The 27999-nt window shown below is 51.3% G+C and overlaps 1 protein-coding gene across 3 annotated transcripts in view; it reads right to left on the bottom strand.

Annotated features, from left to right (window-relative positions):
- Nucleotides 1–14500: 14500 nt before the first annotated feature.
- Nucleotides 14501–27999, bottom strand: part of TRAF2 (TNF receptor associated factor 2) — a 28788-nt gene continuing 15289 nt past the window's right edge. For all 3 annotated transcript variants that reach the window (XM_012784529.2, XM_012784532.2, XM_012784528.3), the window contains 6 exons: nucleotides 26618–26692; nucleotides 21966–22040; nucleotides 19144–19425; nucleotides 18491–18668; nucleotides 16222–16370; nucleotides 14501–15372 (listed from right to left, as the gene is read on the bottom strand). In XM_012784529.2, the coding sequence (XP_012639983.1) occupies nucleotides 15154–15372; nucleotides 16222–16370; nucleotides 18491–18668; nucleotides 19144–19425; nucleotides 21966–22040; nucleotides 26618–26692 (978 nt within the window). In that variant the 3' untranslated portion in view covers nucleotides 14501–15153. The remainder of the gene's footprint in view (nucleotides 15373–16221; nucleotides 16371–18490; nucleotides 18669–19143; nucleotides 19426–21965; nucleotides 22041–26617; nucleotides 26693–27999) is intronic.

Raw genomic sequence — 27999 nt, forward strand, 5'->3', positions numbered from 1 at the left:
CCTCCGGATCTTGAGGAGATGCCTGACATGTCTGCAGTGGGCAGCAGCGTCCAGGCCCTACCAGAACAAAGTCCAGGGGTGGGGCAACATCCAGTTCTTGGTGCCATCGGAGTCCGCAGGGGTTTCAGCAATTAGTCACATCCTCCAGGGGTTCCCTGGCTGCTGGGAGTAGGGCTGGGCAGCGCGCTGTGGGGTTCAGGCAGGTGAGGACAGGACCCGGCACCCAGAGCGGCAGCAGAGGGTGGCTCTGGCTGGCCCTCACAGGCTTTGCCCAGGCTGTGCTGGGAGCTCGCCTGGTACCTCGTTCAGCTCGGGTTCCTGGGGTGGTGGTGGTGATGAGCAAGATGGGGGGTTGGAGCTCTGGGGGTGGGGGTGTCAGCTGTCCAGTGGCAACACCCATGTGGGCAGCAGGCTTGTGTCAAACTGTCCTGGCTCCACCAATGGCAACAATCAACACAACTGAAAAAAAAGACAGGGGAGGCTTAAGTGCCTAACAAGGGAAATGTCCCTGCAGAGCCAGGCTGGCTAGGGGACGGGCAGAGGGCTAGGGCAGGGCCCCCAGCAGATGGGTCGGGGGAATTGTGCCCTACAGGGAACTGGGGGTGGGGGTAGCCCAGCATCCACCTGTGTGGGCTACGCTACCCAGAGGGACAGAAGCCCCTGTCCCTCTAACTCCTAGTTCTCAACTGGGAAGCCCCAGGGCCGCTGAGTTAATCAAAACCATCAGACACAGAGGAGAATGAGGAAAGGAAGAAAGGATGACAACACAGCAACAAGGAAATCCCAAAAACACGTCAGCAGATGAGCTGAAACTGAAAATCCAAAGTCCACAAGGATACCTCTTATCACAGAAAGTGGCCAACAAATTCAACAAATGCAGATACGCTTTTGAGACGTTGGGAAAAACCGAGCAATTTTCCTGAAAGGGATTTAAGATGTGTCTTATTAAAGTCCAGGAGACTAATGACAATGATAAAGCCAAACACAGAGCTGTAAAGCTGAAGCAGGGACACAAGTCAGGAACGTGAGGAAATTTAAAAGGCGACCGTAAACTGCAGCAGGTTCGACACGTGAAAAACGCTGGGCCAGACAGGCCCGGTGTGAAGAAGAGGCAGCGAAGACAGGGCGTCCACGAACAGTCCCACCGCAGGAGAGGCGGAGGCGGCGTGGACCCGTCCCCGTTATGGGGCTATGGTAGAAACTCTGTGTCTAAAGAGAAAACTTACGAAAAGACAGGAATGCACAGAAAAGACGCGCTGAGGTCTGAACAAGGAAAATACCCGCACAAGTCTCGAGGCAGCGCGCGCACCGGGGCGTCAAAGGGTGAGGAAACCGTAGGTGCGCGGGGAGAGGCTCGGTTCCAGGGAAGATGGAGCCCGGGCCTGCCCTGCAGCGTGGCTGTGAGACCCGAGTGCACAGCACACGGCGGTGACACCCAGAGGCAGACTGAACTCGACCCAGCGTGACACTGGAGGGGAGTGCGGGGCCCAGGCAGAGAGGCCCCAGGAGCCACCCTGCGGACTGGGACAGGGCCCCTGCTGCTCGCCTGAGCGTGGGGTGCCCTGGGTGCCGCCCCGCCTGTTCCTTTGTGCCCAGGCAGCCCCTGGTGTCAGTGGAAGCGGTGGCTCCAGGAACCTCGCGAGCCATGCCGGGGCTGCTGGTGGCTCCAGGAACCTCGAGAGCCATGCCGGGGCTGCTGGGCTTCCAGGAGGGTGGGGCCAGGGGCCCTGTTACTTTTCTTTTCTTTTCCCTTTTTTTTTTTTTTTTTTGAGACAGAGTCTCACTCTGTCGCCCGGGCCAGAGTGCCGTGACATCAGCCTAGCTCACAGCAACCTCCAACTCCTGGGCTAAAGCGATTCTCCTGCCTCAGCCTCCCGAGTAGCTGGGACTACAGGCATACGCCACCATGCCCGGCTAATTTTTTCTATATGTATTTTTAGTTGTCCAATTAATTTCTTTCTATTTTTAGTAGAGATGGGGTCTTGCTCTTGCTCTTGCTCAGGCTGGTCTCCGAACTCCTGACCTCGAGCAATCCTCCTGCCGCAGCCTCCCAGAGTGCTAGGATTACAGGCGTGAGCCAACACGCCTGTTACTTTTCTCTCTGCCCTCCTGCCACGTGGACCCTAACATGGCCCAGACAAGGAAGGGCATGTCACGGTGGGGTGACCAGAGTCCTACTTGTCTGGCTGAAGAACCAATGGGGGGAGGCGCCCAGCAACCAAAACTAGCAGGGGAGCTTGGGAAAACTGCCTTGTAAAGTGGTTTGTGAATGCAAAGCCCCTGACTCAAACAGCAGACACCTGGATCGGATTCAAGAGTTTGAGTACTTGTGTTCCAGCCCCCAACATCCTAGACTGAAGGACAAGCCTGAAGTGCAGTGGCCGTGGAGACCAGAGCCCACACAAGGCAGTGAGCGCATGGGTGTGGCCCCGACGAGACCAGGCGCCTACTAACGACATCATTTCCCACATGTTTAGACAAGACCCAGGTCTCAAAGTGATATTCAAAATGTTCAGAATATAATCCAAAATTACTTGACACATGAAGAACCGTGAAAACTACAACTTGCAGGAGAAAAGGCAGATCCCAAGGATGAGAACACACAGATACTGAAATTACCTGACCAAGACTTTAAAGAAGCTACTATAAAAATGCTTTAAAACAAGCAAACACAAACATTTTGCAATGGATGTAAAAATAGTCTCAGCAAAAAAACCAGCAGATATAAAAAGAACCAAATGGAAATATTAGAAGTGAAAAGGAAAATAACCAAAAAGTACGGAGTCCATTCAGACTCAGTAGCAGAAGCAAATGAGAGGAAAGATGCACTGAAATGATCCAAACTGAACAGAGAGGGAAAAATTGGGAGGAAAAAGAAAATCAAACCAGAGCCTCAAAGGACCTTTGGAACAGTAGCCAAAGGTCTAACATTTGTGTCATGGGAAGCTCAGAAAGAGAAGAGAGACAGTGATTTGCAAAAGTAGTGACTAGAAATTTCCCAAATATGATGAAAGTATAAATCTACAGATTCAAGAAGCCAAGCAAACTCAAAACAGGATAAACCCAAAGAAATAAATCTATACCAGCACATATAAAATTGCTAAAAGCTAAAGACAAAAAAGTTCTTGAAAGTAGTTAGGAAACTGACACACTACCTCTAGGGAAACTCTGATTTGAATGAATGTGTATTTCTCATCAGAATCCACAGAGGCCATAGGAAATGGCCCATTTTTAAAGTTGGGGGGCTTAGGGGCTGGGCTTGGTGGCTCACGCCTGTAATCCCAACACTTTGGATGGCTGAGGGGTGGAGGATCGCTTGAGCCCAGCCTGAGCAACTTTGTGAGACCCCATCTCTACTGAAAACAGAAAAATTAGCTGGGCCTGGTGGTGCCGCCTGTGGTCCCAGCAACTGGGAGGCTGAGGCAGGAGGATCGCTTGAGCCCAGGAGTTGGAGGCTGCAGTGAGCTATGATCGTACCACTGCACTCCAGACTGGGTGACACAGCGAGACTCTGTCTCAAATAACAATACTAATAATAAACTAAAACAGAATACTAAAAAGTGTTCAAATAACTGTATCTTTTTTTTTTTTTTTTTTTTTTGAGACAGAGTCTCGCTTTGTTGCCCAGGCTAGAGTGAGTGCCATGGCGTCAGCCTAGCTCACAGCAACCTCAAACTCCTGGGCTCAAGCGATCCTGCTGCCTCAGCCTCCCGAGTTGCTGGGACTACAGGCATGCACCACCATGCCCGGCCAATTTTTTGTATATATATTAGTTGGCCAATTAATTTCTTTCTATTTATAGTAGAGACGGGGTCTCACTCTTGCTCAGGCTGGTTTCGAACTCCTGACCTAGAGCAATCCGCCCGCCTCGGCCTCCCAGAGTGCCAGGATTACAGGCGTGAGCCACCTCGCCCAGCCAACAACTGTATCATTATAGGCAGGAAAGAAGAAACTGAGGAATAAAAACAGAACAGGAGACAAATGGTAAACTGAAATCTATCAATAACTACATTATATCAAAATTAACCTTAAACAAACAAACAAAAAATTATACAACTCTGCCATCTGGAAGAAATTCACTTCAAATGTGATACGTGTAGGTTAAAAGCAAAAGGATGGAAAACCACAGAAGCACTAATCAAAGGAAACAGGGTTGGTTATGTGGACATTGACAAAGCAAAGTGCACCTCAGAAAAAGTATTCCTAGCAGTAAAGGGACATCACATGACAAAAGGGCAAGTTCACCAAATGTGTATGCACCTGACAAGAGCCCCCAAATGTATGAAGCAAAAAGTGACAGGACAGAGGAGAAACAGACAAGCCCGTGACGACTGACTGTGGCAGACATCAGACTCCTCACTCAGTAACAGAGTCAGCGAGGACAGAGAGCCGAACACCTGAGGTTGCTGTCACAACACCACAAACCAGGCGGCAACAGAAGCGTATTGTCTCACGGCTCTGGAGGCCAGAAGTCGCAGGTCCGGGTGCCGGCAGGCCCTGGCCCCTTCCCAACCCTGGTAGTCTGCTCCAGCCCTCACATCACCTTCCCTCTCAGCACATCTGTGTACAAATGTCCCCTTTTTATAAAAGCACCAGTGATCCTGGATTAGGACCCACCCTTGTGACCTCATTTTAACTTGATTACCTTTGTGGAGACCCTATTTCCAAGAAGGCCACATTCTGAGTTACTGGGAGATTAGGACTTCAACACCTCTTTTCTGGCGGGGGAGGGGGGTACAATTCAACTCTAACAACCAGGGACTGAGAACTCGGTGTGTGTGGACCGTCCCACATGACAGCGGCCCACAGCACAAGTCATGAAACAAGCCTCAGCACCTTCAGTTTCTTCCCGTGTGAGCCACGTAGCTGTCTCAGGCTGCTGTGGCTCGTTGACAGCAGATGTGTTTCTCACAGTCTGGGGCTGGGAGGTCCACTGTCAAGGTGCTGCAGATTTGGTGTCACTGGCCTCCGGCTTTGTAAGAGGCGTTTTTTTAGGGTTTTTTTTTTGCTGAAACCTGATGCGTTGGAAAGGAGACGAGAACTCTGGGGCCTCTCTTATACTAGCATTAATCCCTGAACTTCAATGAAATCTTAAGTCCCTCCCCACTAGCTAACTGCATGGACCTCCCCTCTTGGCCAAGGGGACCCCAGAAATACCCTAAAGCTGAGTTCATGGCCCTGAGAAGAGAGGTCAGACATGCCTTGTCACACCCCCCTCGCTTCTTGGAGATGTCCTTTGTGACTCATCAACAGGCCTAAGGCCATGCAAGACACAGCTTAACCCACACCTGCAGGTCCTCAATTTATATAACAAATCACTTGGGTATATGGCTAGGGCCTTGTCTCTGATTAACCGAGTTCCTTATCTTAATTTAAAACATTCCAGGCCTGGCCTGGCCTGGCATGGTGGCTCATGCCTGTAATCCTAGCACTCTGGGAGACCAAGGCGGGCGGATCGCTCAAGGTCAGGAGTTCGAAACCAGCCTGAGCAAGAGCGAGACCCCATCTCTACTATAAAACAGAAAGAAATTAATTGGCCAACTAATACATACAGAAAAAATTAGCCGGGCGTGGTGGCGCGTGCCTGTAGTCCCAGCTACTCGGGAGGCTGAGGCAGTAGGATTGCTTGAGCCCAGGAGTTTAAGGTTGCTGTGACCTAGGCTGATATCACAGCACTCTCTCTAGCCTGGGCAACAAAGCGAGACTCTGTCTCAAAAAACAAAAAACATTCCAGGCCTGTAGACAAAACTTTATTTCTTTAAACTCACCCATAACCTGTAATCCCCTGCTTTGAGATGTCCCGCCTTTTGGGGCCAAACCAATGTACGCCTTCCATGTATTGATTTATGACTTTATATGTAATTCCTGTCTCCCTGAAATGTATGAACCAAACTGTGACCCAGCCTCAGCAGGACCACTTGCTCAAGGATTGCTGGCGTGGCTCTGGGCCCTGGTCGCACATACTCAGCTCAGAATAAACCTGTACATTATTTCAGAGTTCGCGTTCTTTCCGTTGACAATCCCATTCATGAGGGCTGCACCCATGTGACCCAATCACCTCCCGAAGGCTCCACCTCCAAATGCCATCACATTGGGGATTATGCCTCAACATATGAATTTTAGGGCGGACACAAATATTCAGCCTTATTTTAGTCCATTTTGCTGCTATAACAGAATATCTGAGACTGGATACTTTGTAATTAACAGAAATTTATTGGCTCATAGTTCTGGAGGCTGGGAAGTCCAAGAGCAAGGTGCTGACATCTGACAAGGACCTTCCCGTCACACCATCGTGGAAGGTGGAAGGTGGAAGGGCAGGACAGGTGCCAAAATTGCCCTTTCGCAGTGGTGCCAATGCCCCCCAGGAGGGTGGGGCCCTCATGGCCTAATCACCTCTTAATACTGTTACAATAGCAGTTAAATATTAACATGAATTTTGGAGGGGACTAACATTCATTCCAACCCTAGCATTTTGGCCCCGGCCCCCCAAATTCATGTTCTTCTCATATACAAAATACATTCATTCTATCCCAATAATCCCAAAAGTCTTAACTTGTTCCAGCATCAACTCAAACGTCCAAAGCGCCAAATCTCATCTAAAGCAAGGTGTGGGTGAGTGAGACTCAAGGCAGGATCACCCTCGCAGGCTCACAGGTGGAGGCAAGTTTCCCACCAGGTGAGTCTGTGAAGTCAAACAAGTTCAGTGCATCCGAAAGACAATAGTGAGGCTGGCTCAGAACAGACATTTCCATTCCAAAGGCAGAAACTGGAAAGAGGAAAGGAATAATGGATCCCAAGCAAGTCTAAAACCCAACAATGCAAACAACACTAAACCCAAGGCTTGAGAATAATCTTTGACTTCATGTCCTGCCTTCTAGATACACTGGGACAGGGGCTGGGCCCCCGAGGCTCTGGGGTGCCCCATCTCTAGCCTTGCTGGGCTCCACCTGTGAGCAGCCGTACGGGTTGGAGTCTCGAGCCCACAGCTCTCCAGGCTGGTGCTGACCGCTGGTATCTCTACAGTGCCGGGGTCTTGGGGGGTGGCCCCACACAGCACTGCCTTGGTGGGGACTCTGCAGTGGCTCTGACCCCATGGTTCCATGGGCTTTGTCTTAGAAGGGACTTGTCCTGTGACAAGTCTGCAACATCCTTTGAGATCTACGAGGAAGAAGCCACACCCCACAGCCCTTGCATTCTGCCACCTGCGTGGGCTCCGCCAAGGTTTGTGGCTCATACCTTCCCCAGGCCCATGTGAGACACGGCTGCTGAAGGGCGCTGTACTGGAATGGAGGGAGTAGAGACGTGAGGTGGCCCTGGGTGGCAAGCCCCGTGGTCCTGAGGGCATCCTGGGCCTCTCATTTCCTTCTAAGGCCTCATCGGAATGGCCTTTATTGTATTTCTACCAACATTCTGATCACGACTACTTAAGTCATCTCTAAGAAGTTTCAGATTTTCCCTACAGTTCTTCTCTTCTGGACCCTCATCAGTATTACCCCAATGTTCCATTTATAGCATTCTAGGCTTTTTCTAGCCTGTCCCTCCAAACTCTTCCAGCCTCTGCCCATTACCCAGTTCCAAAGCTGCTTCCACATTTTCAGATATTTGTTGTAATGACAACCCCACTTCTGATACCAATTTTTTGTCTTACAGTACCCTGATACCAAAACCAAAGGCATATATTAATAACACAAAAAGACAACTATACACCCCTCGTCCTTATAAAATATCATTAAATCAAAGCTAGCAATATATAAAAAGAACAGGCCGGGCGCGGTGGCTCACGCCTGTAATCCTAGCTCCTGGGAGGCCGAGGCGGGTGGATTGCTCAAGGTCAGGAGTTCAAAACCAGCCTGAGCAAGAGCGAGACCCCGTCTCTACTATAAATAGAAAGAAATTGATTGGCCAACTGATATATAAAAAAATTAGCCGGGCATAGTGGCGCATGCCTGTAGTCCCAGCTACTCGGGAGGCTGAGGCAGAAGGATCACTCGAGCCCAGGAGTTTGAGGTTGCTGTGAGCTAGGGTGACGCCACGGCACTCACTCTAGCCTGGACAACAAAGTGAGACTCTGTCTCGAAAGAAAAAAAAAAAATAATAAAAAAAATAAAAAGAACAGCACACCGTGACCAAGTAGGGTTTACTCCAGAAGCGTGAGGCTGGGCAGTGTGTGGAGAGCAACCACCGTAAGCCAGGCGAACTGTGCAGAACAGACCGTGAGGACACGCCACTTGTACAGAAAAAGCATTTTGATAAAATGTCTAGTCATGATAAAAACTCTCAGCAAACTTGAAGTAGAAGGAAACCTGCTCAACCTGATAAAGGACATCAACCAAAAAACCTACAGGTGACACCATACGTAACAAGGCCTTCCCCAGCACGGGACACAAGGCAAGGACCCGTTTCGCTGTTCCGCCTCAGGCTGGAAGTCTCAGCAGGGAGAACAAATGAGCAGAAGAAATGAAAGGCACGGAGACTGCAAATGAAAAAATAAAACTGCCCCTGTGAATAGATGACATGATTGTTTATGCATAAAATCCACCCAAATCTACAAAAACAAAAAAACCCAACCTCTTAGAACCAGTAAGTGAATTTATCAAGATTATGGGATATAAGGGCAAGACACAAAAATTAACCATGTTTCCACACTGGAAATATACAATCAGATCAAAATTTAAAAGATAACACCTCTTACAACAGCTCAAAACAGAAAGAAACACTGAGGCATGAGCCTATCAGAACACACATGAGATATGTACCCTGAATACTATAAAATGCTGATGAAAGAAACCAAAGACCTAAATACTCAACATAGATGTTGATTCTCCCCAAGCTGATCTATAGATTTAATGAAATTCCAATCAAAATCCCAGCAGGATTTTTGGTAGATACAGATAAGCTGATTCTAAAATTTTTATGTACCAGCAAAGGAACAAAAATAGCTAAAACAATTTTGAAAGACAAGAATAAAGTTAGAGGAATTACAGCACTGACCTAATACTATTAGAGTGTAACCAGTAAGACCAAGCAGTGCGAGGGAAGAAGCAGGTAGACAGATCAAAGGAACATAACAAGTCTCATAAATGTGACAAATTAGGCCGGGCGTGGTGGCTCACGCCTGTAATCCTAGCTCTCTGGGAGGCCGAGGCGGGCGGATTGCTCAAGGTCAGGAGTTCAAAACCAGCCTGAGCAAGAGCAAGACCCCGTCTCTACTATAAATAGAAAGAAATTAATTGGCCAACTGATATATATATATATATATATAAAAAATTAGCCGGGCATGGTGGGGCATGCCTGTAGTCCCAGCTACTCGGGAGGCTGAGGCAGAAGGATCGCTCGAGCCCAGGAGTTTGAGGTTGCTGTGAGCTAGGCTGACGCCACGGCACTCACTCTAGCCTGGACAACAAAGCGAGACTCTGTCTCAAAAAAAAAAAAAAAAAATGTGACAAATTAGTGGTTTTTGTTTTGTTTTGAGACAGAGTCTCACTCTGTTGCCCCGGCTAGAGTGCCGTGGCGTCAGTCTAGCTCACAGCAACCTCAAACTCCTGGGCTCAAGTGATCCTCCTGCCTCAGCCTCCCGAGTAGCTGGGACTACAGGCACGCGCCACCATGCCCAGCTAATTTTTTCTATTTTTGGTAGAGACCGGGTCTCGCTCTTGCTCAGGCTGGTCTTTTTTTTTTTTTTTTTTTTCTTTTTTAGGACATCCACATCACAATATCAGGCTGGTCTTGAACTCCTGAGCTCAAGTGATCCTCCCACCTCGGCCTCCCAGAGTGCTAGGATTACAGGCCACCGCACCCAGCCTTCAAATTAGCGTTTACAAAAGGAAAAAAAACCAATTCAATGGAGAAAGGATCTTTCTTCAAGTGAAAAAGCAAGTTAATGGAGAAAGGAGAGGCTGTAATTCTATGTGTAGCCACGAGTTAGTCATCTGAAGAGATGATGCTGGAACAGCTGGCCTCTACATGTAAAAAAAAAAAAAAAAAAAAAGAACCTCAACCTAAACCTCATGCTTTATGCAAAAATTAACTGAAAACAGATCTAAATGTAAAATGTAAAACAATTAGAACTCTAGAATAAATTATAGAAGAAAACCATCATGGTCTGGTGTTACTCAAAGAATCAGACATGACACCAAAGGCACAATCATGGAAGAAAAAGTTGGTTAACAGGATTCATCAAAATTTAAAACTTACTTGTTCTGAAAAAGACACTGTTAAGAAGATGTTGAACAGATAAGCTACAGACTGGGAGAAAATATTTGCAAATTATATATCTGGCTAGAGACTTGTATCTAGATCATATAAACAACCCTGAAACTCAATAAGAAAACATACAACCCAATTTAAAAACGGGTAAGACACAGACACTTCACCAAAGAAGAACATCATTCATCAGATATAAGAGAAATGCAAATTACAACCATGACAAAATACCACTACACACCTATTACAACAGTTAGGGTAAAAGACACGGACAGTACTAAGTGCTTAGAGGAAGTGGAGCAACAGGAACTGAGATCCGCGCTGGCGCTCCACAAAGAGGCACGGGCGTTCCAGGAAGCGGCTGGCACCTTCTCATGAATTCAAAATACACCACTGTGCGACCCAGCAACCCCACTCCTAACTACTCTAGTGAAATGAAAGCCCATTTAACCACCTGGACACAAATGTTCATAGCAGCTCTGTTCATAATTGCAAAACCCTGGAAACAACTCAAATACCCTTCAACAGGTGAACGGACTGTGATCCATTCATAATGGGATAGTACTCAGCAAGAAAAAAAAAGAAACAAATTTTTTTTTTTTTTTTTTTTGAGACAGAGTCTCGCTTTGTTGCCCAGGCTAGAGTGAGTGCCGTGGCGTCAGCCTAGCTCACAGCAACCTCAAACTCCTGGGCTCGAGTGATCCTTCTGTCTCAGCCTCCCAAGTAGCTGGGACTACAGGCATGCGCCACCATGCCCGGCTAATTTTTTTTTTTTTATATACATATCAGTTGGCCAATTAATTTCTTTCTATTTATAGTAGAGACGGGGTCTCGCTCTTGCTCAGGCTGGTTTACTCCTGACTCTGAGCAATCCGCCCGCCTCGGCCTCCCAGAGAGCTAGGATTACAGGCGTGAGCCACCGCGCCCGGCCTAGAAACAAATTTTGACACATATCTGGATGAATCTCAAAGGCATTCTGCTGAGTGAAGGCCAGTCTCAGGAAGTAACATATTGCATGACTCCATCTATGTGACAAAACAACGGTGACAGAGAAGTGGCTGCCTGGAGGTACGGGTGAGGGAGGGGGACCACACGGGGAGTGCAGACGTCTCCCAGGTGACGGAGCTCTCCTGTATCCTGACTGTGGCTGGACTTACATAAACCTGCACAGGTTAGGAAAGTCACAGAACTGCATACCAAAAGAAAAACTCAATTTTACAATGCAAAAAAATTTAAAAGTTATCAAGGAGAAAATGCATTTTACCTATAAAAAAGAAGCCGGGAACAGTGACTCACGCTTGTAATCCTAGCACTTTGGGAGGCTGAGGAGGGAGGATTGCTTGAGTCCAGGAGTTGGAGGCTGCAGTGAGTTGTGATGATGTTACTGTATTCCCGCTTGAGTGACAGAGTGAGACTCTGTCTCAAAAAAAAAAGAATAATGAATGAGCAGCAGACATTACACTGGCAATATATCCAAGTGACAGTGGAGTCACGGAGAAAAAAGGACTATCCATCCAGAATTCTAACCCAGATAATCAACATCAAAGACAAAGCCGTGTGCAGACACAGAGCCTGCAAGGTCAGCACCCCAGACTGCTCAGGAGTGTTAAGTGATGTTCTTTCTCAAGTCATGGAAACCAAAGGGGACAGGACACAGAACAACCATGAGCAGACAGATACACAGAATGCTTCAGTCACTGGGGTTTTTAAAAATTAGTGTGCTGAAAAATATGATAAAATTAAAATTCTAGATAACGTGCAAGATACAGGAGGAGATGGCCAAATGAAAGCATAAACTAAAAACTGCTTCTTGGTGAATACACAAAACGGTGCGGCCGCTGCAGGAAGCAGTTTGGCAGCTCCTCAAAGAGCCGAACACACTGCCTGGAGTTTCTACCCCTGGGAATACTCAGAATGGAAACGTGTGTCCACACAAAAACTGTACGTGTGTTCACAGCAGCATTTCCATAATAGCCCCAAAGCAGAAGCAACCCAACTGTCCATGGACTGATAAACGGATAAATAAAACTGGTCTGTCCACACAACAGAATAGTATTCAGCCATAAAAAATGAATGAAATTCTGACACATGCCTAACATGGATGAACCCTGAAAATATGCCGTGTAAAAGCGAGACACAAAAGGCCACACATCACAGGATTCTACTTAAAAGAATGTCCAGAATAGGCAAATCCAGAGATGGATTATGGTTGTCAGGGGCTGGGGAGAGGGGATGGAGTAAATGCTGATGGAAAGTTTCTTTCTGGGTAACGAAATACCCCACAATGGGAACGCAGCGGGTGTGAGCAGAGGCACCGAGGCAGGGACCAGGCCTGCCCGTGCCTGCCTGGAGCGTCGGTCTCCCCAGAGGGCTCAGTCCCCCTGGGAGTGTCTCACCTGGAGGCTGGCGCTCAGGAAGCAGTTCCGCGTACACCTGCACCCCTTCTGCAGCCTGTTCTCTCCAGCCCAGCCCTATTCTCGCTCCAGGGTGGGGAGGGGCAGAGACCTCCTTCCCGGGGGGAGGCAAGGGACAGCAAAGGACCCGCCAGGTGGCTGTTCTACCCAGTCTCTAAGCAGCCCCCCTTTTGCTCTGATTCTCCCCTACCCCCGGGGCTCACACAGTGGGCAGCTCCCCACCCTCAGCCGCCTTCTGCTCAGATACTGCACGTCTCAACCCACTCCCCACCTTCCAGAGTGGGCCCAGATCCTTCCCCTGCTGCTGCCTCCTTCCCTTTATCCCTGTGGGAGGGTACCTTCCACTCTTCTCACTCCACGGTTCTATTTCGTTTTAAGGGAAAGGAAATGACCTCAATGATCTATCTCTTTAACCTGCACTGACCTAACAAAAACAGTATCGTATATAAACAAATTCCCAAATGCAGAAACCCACTATGTTAAAAACTAAAACCATTAGAAGAAAACTACAGTATCTTTCAAACTTGGGGAAGGTTAGGATTTTTCAGTCAGAAATAACATCATATATAACAGACTATTACAAGATTATTCAACCAGTCATATCTAAATCCTGAATTTCTGTACATCAACAACAAACACAGTTCAAAGATACAACCAAGGACTAGTGTTCATGAGTCCTAGGAACTCTAACCAACCAGCAGAAAACAAGACCAGGAACCCAGCAGAAAAGTGGACAAAGACATAAATAGGGCTTAGTGCAGAGTCTCATACCTGTGATCCTGGCTCTCTGGGAAACCGAGGTGGGAGAATCGCTGGGCCCAGGAGTTTGAGGCTGCAGTGAGCTACGATGGTGCCACTGCACTCTAGCCTGATAAAGATGACTGACCCCACTGAGTCACCAGAGAAACACCAGTCACAATGACATGTCATCTCCCACACAGCAGACTGCACACAGTAGGCAAAGCCCAACAACATGAAGCGCTGGGAGGGCCGGGAGACGATGGGAACCTGCCTTAGAGCTCTGCAGAGCAAGCTGGCAACCACTAGGCAAGGCAGGGTCCCTCGACCCCTCGGCTCTCCCTCCAGGCCCGCAAAGCCAGAGAGCAACTCTGCGCCACTGTCCCCACCCCTCGTGACCGAAGACAGAGCCCCGGAGCACCATGGAACTGGGGCGCACTCTCCCTGGGATACCACATAGCAGCACGACCATGATGGAGGAGTATTAGACAGCTACCTGAGGACAAATCAGTACCTGCTTCCTGTGTTTTTAAAATGCAATGCTCTCATCTGTGGATACACAAATGCACAGAAACAGAATTTTAAACCCCAGGTAGAACAGGCACAGGACTCATGGCAAGCTGCCCTGGACAGCTATGGTGATGGGCTGCAGAGGGGACACAGGGGCCGACCCTGCCACGCTCCTGCTTTCATGACTGCGCACACGCACACAGTGCAAACGTGTACACAGTGTTCCTGGTGCTTGGGCTGCTGCTGTCTGTGCTTTTCCACTGTGTTAACTTCTCAAACTACAGAAGAGAGTGAGGATGTCAGGGGAAAGTCAAGCTTTTCACAGACCCCCTAACAAGGATGCCCTGACAGGCCCAGGTAGTGCAGCACCCGCCACCCCGAGTGCACCCACCATGGTAGGCAATGCGCCTGGGGACTGTCCTCCCCCCACCCGTCAGCTCTGAGTTCAAGCAGGGTGGGGTGGCATGCATGTGGCCTTGCTCTCACAGGAGCCCCTGGAAGGCCCGTGGCTGGCTGGAGAAGTGGGCTAGGGCCAGGCACCCTGAGGGGAGGGAGACATAGGGCCCCAGAGAGTCACTGCTGCCAAGGCTGGAAGCTGCAGGCAACCTAGAGCCGAATGGACGCCACTCGCCACAGAGATCTGAACGGTTTAATAATGACTTCTCAGCCGGATGGTGCAGCTAACACACGTCGCCCGGCAGGGCTGGACTGCGCGGGACCAGCACCCTCTCCTGCCCGCTGGCCCAGCCAAGCCAGCACTGGCAGGAGCTCTGCCCAGACGAGCACCCAGGGGTCTAACAACGCTCCCTTCCCCCGAGGGGCCAGAGGGCAAAACCCAGTAACCTGGTGCTCCCTGCTCTGTGGATGGACTGGGGCAGCCCCACCTCCTGACCACGAAGCAGCTGCCACGCTCCTGCTACACACGCCCTGCTCTGAACATGCTCCTTGCTAGAATGTGCTCCTCTCCGAGCACCCCCACCCAGGGGCCCTCCTCCTGTATAGAGCAGACAGCAAGGGCGGTTCCACCGGGAGCCCTTGAAGATCCTCAGCTGATCCCGCCAGGGCCTTGGGCTGTGCCCATCCCCCAGGGCCCTCCACGCAGTCAGAGATCTGAGGACTGTCCAGCAGCGCCTTCCTTTGTGTGGCGCTGATGTGGGCTTCGGGCGACACCCTCCCAAGCGCCCAAGCCTGGCCCCCACCCACCCTTGTGCGGTGAGGCCCTGGCCCAGCGTGGCGGCCCCTCACTGAGCCGGCTATGCCGGCTGCCCCGGCCTCTGGTGGATGGTAGCTAGAGCCCCGTCAGGTCCACGATGGCCTTGATGAAGATGGCATCATCCCGCACATAGGGGTTCTTAGCCTCCATCTTGGAGATGGGGCAAAAGAGGGGGCAGCCGCTGGCGATGTTCATGTCGTTGACCGGCCTCTGAAAAGAGGACGAGGTCACGTCCGGCCTGAAGGCGTCAATGACGTGCTCCCGGTTGTTCTGGTCCAGCAGCATTAAGGTGACCTGGAGGGAGAGCCCCAGGGAGAGACACGGTCGTGAGTGCCCGAGTCCCACTCCTGGGGGTCTGGACACACACAGCCACACGCCTGCCCGCCCCGGGCCCAGAGCAGAGGCCGAGGCCGCAGGGAGGGAGCACCCAGCACGTCAGCCATGGTGCGCCGAGCGTCGCGCCTGCAGACCCTGCCTGTGCTGGCATTTCCCGTTCACTGACATCTGGACTCTTAGCCGAAGCTTGGCACTTCTGAATTTGTGTCATTTTGTGCTTTTTCATAATATTCAGGTGACAACCTGACAAAGACATTTTCTTGCCAGAGATCATGAAGCACCCAATGCCTACCCTAGAGAAAAAGCCCTTTTCAGGGAGAACCCGAGACTACCTCTGCCAGGCCCGGGAACCCGGCACCCAGGACAGATGGGGGTCCCACCGCCCACCCCACCCACTCTGCTCTGCCTCCTCCCCTGGCTACAGGGCGGGGGGGGGGGGGAGGGGAGGGCCCGTGGCCGGGCCAAGACCCAGTGTGCAGGAAGGAAGGGACCGGTTCCAACCTAGTCTCATCTTCTATTCCTCCACCAAAAATAGATTCTGGTTTTTAAAATATTGAATTATACCTCAGATAAAGAGGGCCCAGTAGTTGTACCCCTTTCTTTGAAAAATGTTCTCCAAAGTAGTGTTTTCAAACCGCTGGTCCTGGCAGTGGCAGTGCCACAGGAGGACATGCCTGTTGCAGACACCAGGATCCAGCAAGTCTGAGCGACCCTGTGACCCTGTCCCCAACGACCAGACCACACAGAGGCTGCACTGCCCCAGGGCCCCCGAGTGCCGCCCTCAGGGAGGCCTACAGGCCCTCGCACCTTCTGGTTAAAGGGCCATCGCAGGAGAGCGTCGTTCGGGCCTTTCATCACCACGAAGAAGAGAGAGAGGTGTGTCCCGCGCCCAGTGCCGTCTCCGTTCAGGTAGATGCGTAGACACATCTTGTAGCCGTACCTGCTGGTGTAGAAGGCTGGGGAGCGGGAGAGGCATCAGTGAGACACCCCTCAAAGGCAGGGCAGGGAGCAGCTCTCTCCACCTGCTGCTCTCCCCGGAGAACAGAAACACACAAAACATTCGGGTTCTGGTGATGCAAAGACAGCATTTTTTTCTCAAACTGTGCAGAGTTAGTTGCTAATGAAAACAAATTTCTTTCTTAAAAAAGCACAGTAGGCCAGGCATGGTATCTCACGCCTATAATCCTAGCACTCTGGGAGGCTGAGACGGGAGGATCATTTGAGGTCAGGAGTTCGAGACCAGTATGAGCAAGAGCAAGACCCCGTCTCTACTAAAAAAAAATAGAAACAAATTATATGGACAACTAAAAAATATATATAGAAAAAAATTAGCTGGGCATGGTGGTGCATGCCTGTAATCCCAGCTACTAGGGAGGCTGAGGCAGGAGGATCACTTGAACCCAGGAGTTTGAGGTTGGTGTGAGCTAGGGTGACACCCTGGCACTCTAGCCCGGGCAACTAAGTAAGATTCTGTCTAAAAAAAAAAAAAAGCACAGTAATTAGAAATAGCATTTTTAAGAACCACAACCGTAGCCCCCAAACTGGCAATGCATGGAACAACTGTGAATTTGGGGTGGGTGGCACACAAGGCACGAACCACCCAATGGTGGCCCGGCAAAGCCTCAGAGGGAGCCCAGGCTGGCCTGGGGCTGTGGGTTGGAGCCACGTCTGCCTTGGAGAGGGTGCAAGCTGGGGGGAAACCCAGAACAGCAGAGTAGACAGACATCCCTCATCCCCAGCAAGATGCACAGAAAATGAGCAATGGCCGTGACGTAGCTGAGGCTGGGTGTTTAAGGCACTTGATATAATACATGCAAAGAAAATCTGCAGACAGCGATCCTGACCCTCGTCCAACGTGCAAGCCTAGCTCACCAGCGTCACCTAAAGCAGACGCTGAACACAAACACGCCTCTCGTCCAAGCGAGGCTCCTGCTAAGACCATTGCCGTGGCCAGGCCTCTGCGCCACTGACCCTTCACCTCACTCTCTCCCAGAGCTCCCAGGACCCGAATCACAGCAGGGACAATTCTGCTGGACCAGCCCATCTACACAGGAGAGGGTGCCATCAGAAAGAGCACACTCTCAAGTTTTCCCTACAACAAACTTGTTTTTCCATCTCAACTCACAAAAGAAAGAATGTGTGATTTTTGTTCATATCTGGCCCTTGCTGCAGACAGTCAGGACATGCCACACAGAAGAGGGTAGTGGCCTCTCCACAGGAGGTGCCCCCTCCAGATGCCACCTGGGTCTCCCTTCCCTGGATGGCGCAGGAGTCCAGCAAGGCAGTCCCTGGCATTCAGGGACTTACTGAGCAGAGCCAAGTTAAATTCGCACAGCAGAGGAGCCCACAATCTCAGCAGCAGGTAAACGTGAACACATCGTACACACAAGGCATGTTTTGACCCCCTATGGCGCAAGTCTATGAAGCATGTGAGCAGGGACACAGATAGTGGCTGGGCCATCAGGAGGCCCCAGGGGACCTGGAAGGGCTGCCTCAGGAGTGCTGGGAGCCAAGGTCCTGGCAGAAGCCTGCAGGCTCAGCAGCCCTGTTCTGGCCCGCCCCCTTTAGCACTGCCTTCCTGAGGAGACCCTAGATGGACCCCTCAACAGACCCCACAGTTGGGGATGAGGAAAAGAGAGTATGAAAGACACCCTCACAGGGCTGCTTGCAGCAAAAGCTGGAAGCTGGATTGGCGGAGGAAGCTGAAGAGGGTAGGACTAGCTCAGCCCTGACACCTGAGAGCGCCATCCTCTGCCTCCTGCAGCACCTCCCCAACCCCACAGCCACCCCCACAGCCCTCTGTCGCTCCGTGTGCCCAAGGACAAGGCTGTGTGGGTGATAAGGAGCAAGCCAGAGGGCAGGTGCATGGGCAGGGCAGCTCCTGACCAAGGGGACACACCGCCTGACCCACACCTCAGCTGCCTGACTCGCCCCTCAGGGAGGTGCAGATGCTCTTGGGTCAGCTGAGGACGTCCCAGCCCTACCCTTGGGAGCCATTCCACGTGGCTGCTGAGGTGAGGGGACCCAGGTACCCAGGAAAGCAGCAGGGATGGGGGCAGCAGTTCTAGAACCACACCTGGGGAGAATATGGCTGGCGTGCGACCAGCCACAGCTTCTTGGCGCTTTCTGGCAAAGTCTGAGATCTTCCAGACGAAGACCCCATCGTAGGTGGACGCCTCCATCTCCAGGACCTTCTGCTCTAGGTCAGCCATCGCCAAGTCCTTGAGGCCGATGCTCCTCTCTAGCTGCTGCACCTGCCCGGAAGGAAGACCACCTTCCTGCTCACAAGAAGGGAGTGGGCACCGCGCCCTGCCTCCCACACCACCAGTCCCCAGCAGGATGGCTCCTGGGGCACCTCAGGTGAGGCTTCTGTCAAGTCTGCCCCTCCCCATGGGACCCCACCGCTGCCTGGTGTGAGGTGGGAGGTCCAAGTCCACAGAGAAGGCTCCTGGCCAGAAACACACTCAGGAGTCAAACCACGCCAGGCACGTGCCATCGTTAACTCTGCCTTCCTGGCTGGAGAGAAGAGGCTCCAGCCTGTGCCCTCCATGACTCTGGAGTTGGGTCCCTCAGAGAATGGGGCTCAGAAACCAAGGAGGCCAAAGCCTCCAGGAGAAACCACACTGGACAGGGGTTTGCAAATGGAGTTCTACTGTCCAGGCCCTGGAGCTCCTGACCTGCCAGAACCTGCTGGGCACGGGCAACCCTCCCCTCCCCCCTGGTGCAGACCTTATTACTCAGGGCTTCGATCTTGTCTTGGTCCAGCCGGTGCTGCCTGCTGCAGGCCTCGGCAGTCATGGCCACCCTCTCCACCTCCCGGTTCAGGACACAGACGATGTTCTCAAAGGTGGCCGTCTTCCTCTCCAGTGTTTCACACCGCTGCAGAAGCTCCGATCCCACCTGGCTCTGGTCTCCACAGAGGGGCTTTGCCTCTAAGACAGAGCTCAGCAGCATGGCCAGGTGCCCCTGCAGCCACTGTGCCTCGTGCTCCTGCTGCTTCTCTCTCTCCACCTGCGGACACAGGGTAGGGAGGCTGCTGGCACCAGTCAGCTCCGACCTGGGGCAGAGGTCAGAGCACAGGAATGCCCAGGACCTGGCCATGGGTTGGCCTTAGTGACTTTTAACCTTCTTGTTTATAAGACAGCATTTGTCACTGAAAGTCAAGTATATTTAAAAAATATTAACCTTCATGTATAACTTACTTGCTTTTATTTAAAACAAAAAGGAAGAAAACGCCATTTTTCATAAGTTGTTCACAGGGGTAAGGTGAAAACGAAGCACAGGGTGGAAGCCAGGCTTCCCTAGATACACCATACTTTACAGAGCTCAATTTGCTACTAAATAAATTTCAAACTTCTACAACAACATTTAAAAATGTTAAAGATACTAGAAATCAAAGTTAAAAGAAACAAATGCATCTATGAATAAATGTGTACCCAGTTAGAGAGCAGAGGGCATGCAAAGACAAGAGCTGGGCAGGGGAACACTGACGTCCTTCCAAGCAGTGTCGCTGCTGGGACTGTGACGTGTGACGTGGAACAAGCAAACTGCGGCTGAGCCTGGGAGCGGGTCTGCCCGGCTGGGGAGACCAATGCAAACGTGCTCAGCTTGAACGGGAAGTATCACCACAGACTCCTGGTGCATTTTATCTTCTCTCTGACCTCTAAGAAGGCCCAGAAGCAAGGACCAGGGTGGCGGCAGCAAGCACCACGGCCCAGGTGGTGGTCTCTAAAACTTCATCCTGCTCAGGGACCCAGGCTGCCCGGAGGTGGCAGATGCCAGGTCTGAGCAGGAAACAGACAAGACCTGTGCCACACAGAAAGCAGGAGAGTACCCAACTCAGACGAGGGAAATGGAGGCAGGTATGGTCCTTTTTACCATTATTGGAAAAGAACAAAAATAAAATAGCTGGCTGGGTGTGGTGGCTCACGCCTGTAATCCTAGCTTTCTGGGAGGCCAAGGTGGGAGGATCGCTCAAGGTCAGGAGTTCGAAACCAGTCTGAGCAAGAGCGAGACCCTGTCTCTACTATAAACAGAAAGAAATTAATTGGCCAACTAATATATATATATAGAAAAAATTAGCCGGGCATGATGGCGCACGCCTGTAGTCCCAGTTACTTGGGAGGCTGAGGCAGAAGGATCATTTGAGCCCAGGAGTTTGAGGTTGCTGTGAGCTAGGCTGATGCCACGGCATTCTAGCCCAGGCAACAGGGTGAGTCTCTGACTCAAAAAATAAAAACAAACAAAAAAACCCAAATAGCTAAAGTTATATATGACATATGATCAAGTCACCAAATAAGACCACTACCTCAACCTCCTCACTACAGACGCTGTGAAGGGTCCCTGTCTTCACAGCAGGGGAGGTGCCTGCCTGTGTCCAGCCCCTCGGCTGGCCAGGGGAGGGTCCATCACTTCCACTGGCAGCTGCCTCCAGGCCCAGTGCCCCTCAAGGGGACACAACAGGGTCCTGACCTCAAGGGGCACTGGCTGCATGGGGCAAGACAGACAAGGAACAAGGACGCTGAGTGCCGACTTGGGGTGGGGTTGTCTGCATGGGTGGGATGGGGTCCACACGGACAGAGGCCTGGACACCTGACTGGTGTGCAACATGCCTGGGCTAGAGCAGGTGTGCTCAAGGATGGCCAGGCCAACGACCAAGGCAGACAGCAGGCAGCAGAGGTGAAGTTAGAGGTTGCAGGGGAGGCAGCGGGGGACATGATTCTTGAACCACTGGTAAGGTGTGAAGGCAGAAGCCACAAAAAGGTTCTCCTGCAGGAAGTGCTGTGGTCTGATCTCCATGTATAAACAAACAGAACGAGTAGGAGGGGTCAGGGAGGCAGGTGAGCACTGGAGGCCGTGTCCGGGGCAAGGCAGTGATGGCGGGGGGGGGGGGGCGCTCTAGGTGCCACTTGAAGGCAGTCAAGGTTCCCGGTCAGACTGGACAAGTGTGTGAGACAGGAGGAGGGACCTGGATGCCTGCCCAGTGCCAGGGGCTTTGGCTAGAGCCAAGGGTTAGGGCTCAAGCAGCACCTGTCTCCCGTCTCTACCACCGTCTCTAGGATGTGCAGGGTGGAGGCACCAGGGCCTTGGTGTCACCTTGCACGAGAGGCCTCCCCCAGCATCAGATGCCCACCACTCACTTAGCGTGTGGTGGTGTGGGACATGGACTGCAAATCGGAATCAGACTACTCTCTTTGGGGAACTGGGAGGACAAGGCGGGGGCACATGGATAGCAGCTGCAAAGTGGTCAAGGCTGAGATGTCCACCTGACACCTGAGGAGGCTCAAGGTAACAGGTGGATACTCACATCTGGGCACTCTCAGGGACAGTGCTGGTCAAAGCCAGGGGCACTATGAGACCACCGACAGGATGGGAGTGGGTGTCGGCCTGGGACTGTGCCCGGGACATTAGGACACTCTGGGCGGGAGGAGGGGCCGTCAGGGATGTTGGGAGGAAACCTGGAGGGGCTGGGCTGGAGGCTGAGTGAAGACCGTGTTTGGGATGGGGGTGGCCTGCCAGCTCCCAGACCTCAGCACCAGCCCTCAACTCACCGTCTCCAGGCAGCCAACGGAGTGGAACCTGCAGGGGACTCGACACTTGCCACAGGTCTTGATGTGGTCCTGGAACTACAAAGGGACAATGTCACAAGTCACATTTGTTCTGGCACTCACCACCTCTGCATTGACCAAGCCAGACTCTACACAGAGGGCTGTTAGACCAGTGCTGTTGGCCTCCTTGTCGTCACGCTGAATAAACCTGAAAGCCCGTTTCCAAAGCTGCATGTTCTCTCTCTCTCACACGCACACTCACAAACACGCAAATACACGAGTGCACACGCGCTTGCCCATAACTGGCGTGGGCGAGTGTCTCGGGTGCCTGCAGTGTCGCAGAAAGCAGCACCTCTCTAGGATGTGCAGGGTGAGGCCCCGGGGCCTGGGTGTCACCTCGCATAAGGAGAGGCCAGCCTCCCCCGGAGTCAAACGCCCACCACTCGCTTAGCGTGCGGTGGTGCGGGACACGAATCAGAACGCAAAATCCAGAAAGGGGCCGGCCGCACACAGATCTTTGTACATGATGGAGGCAGCATCTCAGATCAGTGAAGGAAAAAAGGCTAACATTTTACTAACCCGTGTAAGGATGAGGGAACAGCCAGAGGGATAGAACTGAACACAAGTCTCTCCTCCCTCTCCCAGGCGCCGTGGCAAGTCTGTCAGAGCTTCAAATGTGTGACAATCAAACCTACCAATACCAGAAGGAAGCACAGGGTTTCCGCCGGGACAAGGTCTTAACTATGAATCTATTTCCAGAAACAATAACAGAAAAACTTTGAACAGTGCCCCTTCAGACCACCAAAAACCCAAAACCACCACCGGGGCGAGTCATGAACAGACACTTCTCTGCAAGAGAAATGCAGGTGAACCTTAAGCAAAGGTGTTCGATCACATCCACAGTCCGAGACACAAATCACAACTGCCCTCAGCATCCCTAGGGATTGGGTCCCGGATCTCCTGCAGGTACCAGAATCCTCCTGGAGGGGACGCTGGCCCCGTGAAATGGCGTGGCATCTGCGCATAACCCATGCGGCACGTCCCCTTGCAAGCTCGACCGCGTTGCTAGGTCACTTGTGTTGTGACACCTAACATGACATAATGCTATGTGAATAGCTGCTGTACTGTGTTGTTTAGGCACTTCTGACAGGAAAACAGAGTCTGTACATGCTCAGTACAGATGCAATTTTTCTTTCTAAATATTTTTGACCTGTAGTCAGTTGAACCCCCAGTTGTAGAACCCACAGACTCACCCATCATACAGGCGGAAATCCAAGTCCCGCAGCACAGGGTCGGCAAGTCTGCGGAGACAGCTTTCCCACACTGTGGACAGGGATGCAGATCTCTACGCTGCCAGACCAGAGCTGGAAGGGGAACCTGACACACACTCCCCTCTGATGTCCTGGAAGGCACCTTTCTTTAGCTTTCACCTTGGTGCCCCGTAACCATTTTATAAGACTGCAAAACATTGGTTTTTTTAAAGAACAATCTTTAAAACTCAAAAGCAAAATGAAATAAATGCCTCAGCAGTACACTGACACAGCCCGCTGAGAAAGGCTGCTTCAAGTGTCCACAATGCGACAATTCGAATGTACCGACTCTAAAAGCAAAGAGAACGACAAAGAAATCTTCATCGTCATGGAAGTAGCTACTGATCATAGTTAGTACTAACCCACGTTGGTACTTTTATTATGTACAGTAGAATAAAACAAACATATTAATGTCATCAGAAACTAAGATTTTCTGCAGAAAGAGGGAGAGATACGTAAGTTAGTTAAGAATCTGAAATGGAAACATCAGTATGAATCCACGATGTATCTCTCACAAAAATAAAGCAAAGATCCTTCCACTCTTGCCAAAATACTTTCAGATGAAACACTGGGCTGGGTGAAGTGGAGGCAGGGATGAGCTAAACCGGCACCAGGCACCCTCATCTTGAGCCTCTGTAGGGCCCCTGCATTCTTTCTAGCTCTGTGGGGCTTGGAAATTTCTGCCACAGCTGAACGAGAAGCAACAGGAACCTGGAAGGCCTGTGGTGTGCTGGGGGCAGGGCGCTAACGCCTGAGGAGGGCAGGTTTGGGGAGAAGGCACTGCTGAAAATAAGAAGACCAGAGTCCCACCACCCTGCCCACAGCAAGGTCCGCAGAGATGGAAGGCAGGTAACTGCCTGGCCTCCTTGAGCTTCAGTTTCCTCCCCTGATAAGTGACACTCCCTGGGGTTCTTGTGAGGGCCAGGGAGAACTCCCAGAGCCCCTAACAAATGCAAACAACCCCTCAACCCCCATCTGCTGTTACTGTCAGTGACATCATGAACAGGCAGATGCCCCATCTGACACCAGGGCATGGCGGCCGCCCACTGAGCCTCCCAAAGGCCCAAAGGCCCCTCCTCCTGTCCAGCAGGCCCCACAGACCAGCGTCCAAAGAACTAGCTCCCAACAGGCCATGTCCCTGCTCTGCTCAGTCCTGCAAGTGTCCCAGGAAACAGGGGTGGGGAGACCAACCCAAGTCCCCCCAGGAGCACCACTCTAGCAAGTGGGGCGGGGGAGGGAATGGGACCAGGAGGGGGCTGCTCCTAGTCACCACAATGACTGTCTGATTATGTACATGTTTTACATAATGAAAGCACAAAAGAAAAATTTTTTTTAAATCCCTAAACTTTAAAAAGAAACTGAAGCAAATCAACTGTTTACCAAGTTTGATATAAATGCAAAGAAAAAATTCATTCCAATTGACCTTAGAACACAGTATTTGGACCACATATCTCTGTAAGATGTACTGTCAAAGACAAAAAGAACTTCAAAGAAATAGTAAACTTAATTCAGTGGTATTATCAGAATATAGCTATTTTTTATTTTAAATCTACTGTATGTAAAAGATAAAGCAAGTAAGTTAATACGTTACTGCTAGGAACCAAGATTTTCAGCATAAAAGAAATACAAATATAAAATTTAGAAAGACAGAAAAACTCCCTATAATATCACAGAGAAAGCACAAACGTCACTGTGAAATCCTGCTCAGCCCCTTCTTCAGGAAAAGCCTCAGGGCACAAACCCCCACAGGGGCACGGGACCACAGGCCCTTGAGGCCACGCTGCACTGAGGGGCCAGAGCTGGGGCCTCCAGAGAGCCCAGGCCACAGCCCTGGCAGCACCATGGGGAGGAGCCTGGAGAGACACACCAGGCAGCTCAGGCTGGAGAAGAGGACAGGCGCACTCACCACAAGAAGAAGGGAGGGGAAGGAGGGAGACAGAAAGAGGGAGAGAGAAAGGGACACAGGTTCTGGGGGAGGAGGAACAAAGCCACTGACACCAATGAGTTGACTGGGCATCTGTCTTTTACTCTGAAAAAAGAAAATCACAGGTAAACAATAAACTCCTCACTGCTCAGTACGAACCAGCCCAGGACAACCAAAAAGCTGATGGAGATGAGGGCATAGGCAGGGGAATCTCCAGGCCATGCCCAGCAGGGACAGCACCTGTCACAGAGATCAAGCTTGTCCTTGCAGACACAGGGTGCCAGGCAGACATGCTGGCCTCCCATCAGCCACAGCCCTCTACAATGTTCCCAGAAAGCAACAGAGCCTGAACCCCACATCAAGCTTCTAGAGTGAGCACCACCACCCAGGGGAAGGTCGAATGGCACTTGGCCAAACCCATAGTGCAAGACACTCAATATAACAACTGGAATTAGGGGAGAAGAAAGGCTCCCCTGACCCCCAGCCCCACCCATTTCAGAACTCAGGCTGTGACTTGCATTTAAAAATGACAGCAAACCAGACAGGCAGACGAATGGTGCATACCTGAGGGCTGAGCGAGCAGAGGGCTCTGCCTGCCTGAGGCCTGCGCTGCCCAGGAGAGCTCCCTACCTGCCTGCGGCCACCAGAGCAGGCGCTGCAGCCCCTTCTGCAGCTTCAGCCGCCCTGGGCAAGCTACTCTCACCTCCCAGCCCTGGGAAAATACGTGTCCATGTAGATTTCCCAAATTCCTTTTTTTTTTTTTTTTTTTTTTTGAGACAAGGTCTCTCTCTGTTGCTCCCACTAGAGTGAAATGATGTCATCATAGCTCACAGAAACCCCAAACTCCTGGGCTCAAGCCCACCACAGCCTCCCAGAGACCCAGGATTATAGGCATGAGCCACTGCGCTCAGCTCCAACTTCCTTTCTTAATGGCGGCATCAGAGCAGAGAACTCACTCCTATGCAAGAAGCCATTTTCCTTATAGGACTAAGGATGTGGGGAAGTGAAATCCCGCCAGTGCCAAGGCGTCGGTGTTTCGCTGCTATTACAGACTACACCTGAGGTCCCCGTCTCCACACCCAAAGCACCTGCTGCAAATACCAAGTTCAAGGTCAACACCATTTCTCATAAAGAACACACACATGGAGGGTAATGACAACTTTAATGTTTAATTTGAAGAATAATTAGAAGTGGCTTGCCCAAAAGTAACAACATATACTGGAGGATAAAGGAAGGGGTTCTAGACTCAGCCACTGGCACACTCAGGAGAGTAGAGTGGCCATCGCACCTGAGCACATTTACACCGTGACCCTTTGCACACAAGGTCCTAGTCCTCCCCAACACCATGCAGTGAGGGACCCTCACTGCCAATGCTCGGGCCCTGACCTTGTGGCCCTCAGAAGGCATGAGGAACAACTTACCTTCTCCCGAGGGATCTTCTTCTTGCCGCAGCCGTCACAAGTCAGGGGGAACTTGGGGCAGACTTCGTGGTGCGCCTTAGAGAGAAGCAGTCGGGAGCGTCAGTAGGGATGACAGCCAGGGTGGTGAGTGGGATCGGGGCGCGGATGTGCACGACGCTCAGGCTGTGGCTGGCACCCAAGTGGCCACCCTCCACCCTGTGCGGGATCCTGCAGGCACCACCCAGGAGCAGCAGAGATTTTAAAACTCTCTTCTGCATCCTGCTGGCCTCCAGGGCAACCCGAGGAAGACAAAGTCATGAGAGATGGTCTGAAAGGAGAGTGTAAGCATTTTGCAGCCCTAACCGAAACGTAAGTCCTGCACGAGGATGGAGAACAGCTGCTCTGCCAGAGGTGTGAAGCTAGTGGTGCTTTCTGACAGAGGGACTGGGCTGGCCGAGCACAGGACACCTCCGAGAGGGGCCTGATATGCTGCTGTGGGCTGCCCGCCTGCCCCAGACAACCCTGGTCAGGCCTGTCTACCTGATGGTTCACGGGAAGCAGGGGCAGAAGAGCACCTTACTGACACCTGGGGACACCATCAGCAAAACACAGCAGCGGGAATCCTGAAGGATGAAGACAAGACACCCACGGAGAATTAATCAAGAGTTAGGCTGGGCGTGGTGGCTCACGCCTGTAATCCTAGCACTCTGGGAGGCTGAGGCGGACAAATCGTTTGAGCTAAGGAGTTGAAGACCAGCCTGAGCAAGAGCGAGACCCCATCTCTACTAAAAAAATAGAAAGAAATTAGCTGGACAACTAAAAGATACACACACACACACACACACACACACATATATATATATAAAATTAGTCAGGCATGGTGGCGCATGTCTGTAGTCCCAGCTACCTGGGAGGCTGAGGCAAGAGGATTGCTTGAGCCCAGGAGTTTGAGGTTGCTGTGAGCTGGGCTGACGCCACAGCACTCTAGCCCAGGCAACAGAATGAGACTTTGTCTCAAAAAAAAAAAGACTGAGAGACCCCAGAGACATTTTGACAAAATGCAGAGGGACCCTGTCTGGATTATACCTCAAATAAATCAACGGGAAAGGCACAGACACGGGGAACGTGGACATAGCCAGCAAATGACAGAGCAATTACAGCAGGAACAACGCGGCGTAGCTCTGTGCACTGCAGAGACATGTTCTGAGCAATCTGGGAGGAAACGCCACAAAGGCGGACTTGTTGAGTGACAGTCTGGGGGTGCGATGTCCAGGCCTTTCCAGCTGTGAGGCTGACATGGAGGAGGTGACGCAACACCTGCTGCCACTCTCTACCTGGGAGTGTTCCAGCTTTTCTAGAATAAACACACTTTTTCAAGTACTTGGTGTTGCCTTCACACCCAT

This window comes from Microcebus murinus, chromosome 12, assembly GCF_040939455.1.
Source record: "Microcebus murinus isolate Inina chromosome 12, M.murinus_Inina_mat1.0, whole genome shotgun sequence".
NCBI classification, from domain to species: Eukaryota; Metazoa; Chordata; class Mammalia; order Primates; family Cheirogaleidae; genus Microcebus; species Microcebus murinus.